This window comes from Anguilla rostrata, chromosome 13, assembly GCF_018555375.3.
Source record: "Anguilla rostrata isolate EN2019 chromosome 13, ASM1855537v3, whole genome shotgun sequence".
Lineage (NCBI taxonomy): Eukaryota > Metazoa > Chordata > Actinopteri > Anguilliformes > Anguillidae > Anguilla > Anguilla rostrata.
Window position 1 is genome coordinate 36556480 of NC_057945.1, and position 6107 is coordinate 36562586.

The following is a 6107-nucleotide window of genomic DNA, read 5'->3' on the forward strand; positions in this document are numbered from 1 at the left end:
GCCACATTTTTACGTAATAGGTAGCATATAAACCGCATTCACAGAAAAAAACTGATCCAGATCCAAGTGTCAATTGTGGAATGCCTTCGGAAACAAACACTGCATTTTTTCTTTTTTGCTTAGACATTCGTAAACGAATTTTAGCAAGTAACGAAACCACTCCCTGAAGAATGTGCATTATTTCGAGTATTATGATAGACTACTTAATGTCATATGAATTTTTTTATTTTACATCAAAAATATTGTTCGTGAAGGCGCGAGGACAAACTAGACGAAAACCTCGAGTTGCAACTTAGAACCACTGTACGGCGCATGCATATTGACCTCCCTCTAGTGGTTTTTACGAAATATGCATCGTCCGAAATACACGAGGAGTCAACCGAATCAGAGAAACGTCGTCGTTAAAGTAGCTGTGCATCTCCTGACTAAAGTAGGATAGCGCCAACTGCAACATTTCAAGACATTAACGTATCATGGTGGGAAATACAAATTACAGCGTTTTTAAAACTGGAAAAACTGTATTTTTACACGAGACGAGCAATTTAGTGTATATTGAAATGCATCCGATGACCACGGACTTCTCCCATAATGTAACATTTTCATAGCTGCAGTTCCAAAATAGTGTATTTCGTCCATTTATTGTGAATCCACACAGACTACGTTCGATTACATCGGGCTTCACGAGCGTATTTGCCTGGACAATGGATTTACAATTTTTCCCCCAGTCAAGTTAAACTGACTAATTCAATATTTAAAATAATCTATTGATTACAGCCATGCACAGATCTCCCTTCCAGCACTGAGGATGTTCTGTCATCTTTTACTGCTCGCAAGGGCTCTTAAAGTGCAATGTTTCAAATCTTCACTTCACTCTATTCTACATCCCAATAACTCAACAGCAAATTAATAAAACAAAAGCAGTTTTATTGTTCGAGGAAAACTGTTACAAAGAGACAGGAGAAAAATCCTTATACAAAGAATCAATACCACTTCGGTATGTTATAATGTACTTCCGAATGGACAAACATGAAAAGCTAAATGCTCAGTAGATTCATCACAAATTCAGACTACCGCTAATTATCAAAAAAAAAAAAAAAAACCAAAAAAAAAAAAAACACAGGAGGTTAAAGGTCTTCATGGGAAGGTTAAGTAGCAACACTTTGTAGCAAGGTGATATTGTCTCCTTTCAGCATGATCCGCCCTGTAGGGGAGAGAGAGAAAAAAAATGTTCACATCTGTTGGTTTTTTTGCTCCTTTGGAGTTTTCTAACCTCTTTTTTTTTTTTTTTTTTTAAAGCCTTGACTTTGGATTTAAAGCTGTAAATATATGCGAGTCACACTCGGCGCAGAGCTCTGGCAGACACAACACGCGGCTACCACATCCAGCACCGGGCCTCCGGCGCGCGAACAGCCGTCACCTGCAGCCATCTGCCAGACAGGCTGGGGACGGTTAGCACAGTACGACACGCACTTCCGCTTAAAGGGACACAAGGCGCGCTGACGTCAGCTCAAAAAGAAACAGCTATCCAAAAAAATCCCACCTGAACAGAATGCATCACCGTAATCCCCACCATGACGACAAAAATCACATTCGAATATACGATGAACAAAACATTCTCTACAGCTTTTTCACATTTATTGAGCGTCCCAGGGTGATGAAAATATTAAATTACCAGGAAATATTTAAGGCGGCACTGAAAACAGTGCCTTCCACAAAGGGAGACGTTAGAAGGGTCTCTCCATCAAAACTCAAAAAGAAAAAGAAAGCTGGGAGGTAGTTTGAAAGTTTTGTTAAAACACTCAAACAGAACAGCGAACTCTGGTGGCCAAATACTATTTTACATCCAAGTAGACATAGAAGTATAAAACTTCATTTATCACTTTAACATTAAGTAGTTATGAAAGGGTGATATCCATTTCCACAAACTCACAAACTACTAGAGTACATATCTCCATGAATTAACATGAATAAGGCTAAAAAAAATATGCCCACATGTGATTTTCTTCCATTGAAGACACATTAGCAGTATACATTCACGCCCATAGATGACTTGTTTTTAAGGTATGAATGAGTTGTCTTGGTTGCCCTTGTAATCTTACAAAAGGAATGAGAATTTCCCTATTTTTCTCAGCGATACAGATACCTGAAAATGATGCCTCAGTAAAAGGCGGCCATTTTGGATGATCGCTGATCATTTATTTCTCAATAGAAATTTGGTGTCTGGAGCTCAAGCTTCAGCTTTAGACTTTACAGATAGGAATGTGCAGAAAATGAAGAGATTTGAGGAGCAGGCTCGACAGTCTCTAGTCCATTTTGCCGTGGAATGACTCAAATTTTGTTTTGGTGAAAAAGGTACCTCCTGATAAATATTCAGGGTATGGAACTGGGGAAGCTTCCTACCAGGCAATGGAAGGAAATGTGCCATCATCCAATATGCAACAACAGAGACTACTGTACCACTGCATCCAAACTCAAGATATTCTATTCAGAAATGCACAGATAATGTGATGTACACAGACACAGGCTCTTCCCAAAGTTAACCCAACACATTCGGCAAATGAGTTCAGCGGAAAAAGCGAGCAATAAAAGGCAAATGAAGCAACAGTAACTTATTGCACACAATAAAACAAGTTAAAATGCACTAACTATCACACGGACAGAAGAATTCATGAAATAACAGGGCAAAACAACCAGATCCCCGTTTCATAGCACCTGACCCCAGACACAGACAGTGGGCACCCTGTACAGTCCTATATGACTGGAATAGATTCCCTTAAAGTAAGCTATTTGACCAGGGGTGCCCCATCTAATTCGAAAAGGGCCAACGTGGGTACAGGTTTTTGTTTCAACCCAGCACTAATTAGTAGTAGTTCATTAGTTGAATCAGGTGTCAGGGGGCTAGGATAAAAAAATAAAAAAAATAAAAAAACTTGCACTCACATTGGCCCTTTACAAATAAGACTGGATACCCCTGGTCTTAACCAAACATGATGCAATTACTTGTAGAAAAAGGTCTAGAAAGGATGTCAGGTAAATGCTATTACAACAAGATGCACAACCTACCCTTATAACAATGTGCCATAACTCTCTGACTTTACTAGTGGTCAAAAAAAGTTTTTGACAAAAATAAAAACAAACTGCAGGACGTTCTTACCCAGAGGTTTCCTGTTCTTGGTCTTCATGTGGACCTCTTCAGCATCATCCAGAACCAGGTTCATGTATTCATCAAATCCCTGAGGAAAATAAAAATCATCCAGAACCAGGTTAATGTACTCATCAAATCCCTGAAGACAATATAATGGCAATGAATATCATTTACGATCGTGTAACAGTTCAAGGCGAGAACTGGTGCATTTCTGTAATCAGATGCTTTCCATGCACAATATGGTATGCAATATGTTAAGTAGTGTATACAACATGTAGACAGCATTTTTGGACATTGAGACAATTTGGGCTGCAGTGTAGTAAAATGGGTAAGGAGCTGGTCTTGTAAGCTAAAGGTCACAGGCTCAATTCCCGGGTAGGACACTGCCGTTGTACCCTTTAGCAAGGTACGTAACCTCCATTGCTTCAGTATATATCCAGCTGTATAAATGGGTGCAATGTAAATGTTGTTTAAAAAATTGTGTTGCTCTGGATAAGAGCGTCTGCTAAATGCCTGTAATGTGAATTTCCCTATTACTAATAAAAAACAAAATTAATCAAGGTACAGCCTCATCTATGAGTACAATAACAGTTTCAGCCACATTTCCACTTTGTTGACTCCAGAAATGTGGACCTTAAAGGAATACCATGGTGATTTTCACACTTTCTTGGTTATGTGCTATTTGCACAAGAGGCATTGAAGAAACACAATGAGTAAAGTATTAAATATGTCCGTTCTGTATTTTTGGAGAAATATGCGTTTTAAATTTATCGTCCTATTTTCAACCGGTTGAGAAAGTTGTCAACTTGGTGCGTCACGAATACAGTAACCACACCCCTTTCCACGCCCCGTAAACCCATACATAACTCGAGACCCATAGTTTGCGCCGCTGGCTCACAGACAAGACAATGCAAATATTTGACTAACGTTAGGTTCACTTAAATTAGAGTGCCTTTTTAGGACTGTTAGATTATTTTTGGTTATATTAATTTAGCTAGCTAGGTAGTTTGCTTTCATAAGGCAATGTTATCGATAACGTTAGCTAGCTAGTTTGCTTTTATGAGGACGTTATAGTTGTGCTTTTATCTTAACTTGGCTAGCTAGATAGCAAAAATTATAATTGGATATAAGTCAACGTCCTTACCTTAGCTATCTATCGATACTTGACATACTACTAAGCTAGCTATCTTGTGAAAATTCAGTCTCCCAAAAAGAGCGCGTATCATGGGGGTAGCTATGGTAACGGGGGTAGCTATGGTAACGGGGCACGGTCTTTCAATCATAGCTAACTGACAGTTCTCATTACCACGCCCAGACGGTTCGGGTGAACTTTTATAGTGGGAAATTTTGGCTTAGAAAAATACGTTTTAAAGTACATTGAAATGACTGAATAATAAAAAAATTATGCACATTTGTTTTGTTGTTGCCTAAAGACAACTGGGAAGGGTCACGTTCAACCACCATATGTTACTCCTTTAAGTTCCAATGTGGGTTCACTTACAATGATACAGCCCTCTATCCGCAAGTTCACCTGCTCGTACAGCCACACCTGGATTCTGGAGCGCTGCAAAGACGGCAGGGAAGAGGGAAACAAACGGTTGCAAGAGACTCTACCAGCAGTAAGAAAACAAATCATTGTACACCTTATGTTGAAACATCAATGGCTTTCAGAATTCCAAAATTATGGTGAAAGAGTGCGGTTTGGTTGGTCAGACCATTGTACATGAGGAGTTCATATATTTGTACAAACAGACAATAAACGACGGTCGGTATGGTATGATTGTTCGTAAATCAAAGAAAATACATCCACAGAAATAGTATTTTAAGACCGAGGAAAGCTACTTACGTTCTGGAGATACCTGAAAATAAGATTCTATGCAAAAAATAGTTAAGGAAGACACAAATAATGATAATCAATAAATAATTGATACAGATGAACATTCTGTACAGTTCTGCAAACAAGTTAGCTCACATAAGAACGATTCTTACGAACATGGCAAAACATCAGCATCCGCTACTTCCATATTTATACACCCAAACATGCAAAGACTGCTAAATGGTTAACAAGCTCACAGATGTGACCAGGGCCAACCAACAATTATTAACATTTAGGTACCTGCTTGGCTAACTTAGCTAGCACTACGATAGCTACAGCTTTAGCCTCGTAGGCCAAACTTAACTTGCTTGGTAATGTTAGTGTGATAAGCAGCAAGATCGCAAGCTAGGCCCATAGCTAATAGACGTACAATATTTCCCGTCTAATACTTGCGCCTACGAAGTACTCGGCATCCGTCCAGTAGTTACTTAAATACAGATAACATCTCGAATGAATGAAAATAACTAACATGGCAAGCTATGCCTGCCGCAACGCATCAAGTTGTCCATGTCGATTTCTTAAAGGATACAATTGGCTGCACCATAACCTTCTGGACCTTCGGTCCTTGTCCTCTATACGCCATTCTTTATGATGGTTTAAAGTTGGATTATAAACGTAACCTATTTTCCTTTTGATCAAAACTTCTTTCTTCAACGACAATGACGAGAAGCTCACGTTGCTAGTTTTCTTTCTACCATCAATGGCGGGCTTCCGGTACTTACAATGCATCATGGGGGGAAATAAACATCTTCTGTAAACGCAACATCGCCATCTATCGCTGGGAAGTTATTTGCCAAAAATATTACTTCCAAATCGAAACGTACTTGCAATACTAAAATCCATATATGAATTTTTATTACAGGTCTTTCAATCAAGGTAGCTTCTTTGAAACTGAGCACTAAATATATTTAAGTCATAACAATTTCACTCTAGTGTTTCTTTTGCGCCTCTACATCATGAAACCTATGCACTTGTTGTACGTCGCTCTGGATAAGAGCGTCTGCTAAATGCCTATAATGTAATGAAATCATAACCAGACATGAAACGATTAAAGTTTTCATTCAGTTTTTAAACGCAAGTTAAATC

General features: G+C 38.8%; 1 protein-coding gene across 1 annotated transcript; it reads right to left on the minus strand.

Annotated features, from left to right (window-relative positions):
- Nucleotides 1–903: 903 nt before the first annotated feature.
- snrpe (small nuclear ribonucleoprotein polypeptide E) lies at nt 904–5744 on the minus strand. Its single transcript, XM_064305546.1, has 5 exons — nt 5551–5744; nt 4992–5018; nt 4647–4709; nt 3155–3233; nt 904–1201 (listed from the first exon to the last, which is right to left on the minus strand). The coding sequence occupies exons 1-5, from the start codon at nt 5602–5604 to the stop codon at nt 1146–1148; spliced, it is 279 nt and encodes a 92-aa protein (XP_064161616.1). The 5' UTR covers nt 5605–5744; the 3' UTR covers nt 904–1145.
- Nucleotides 5745–6107: the final 363 nt, after the last annotated feature.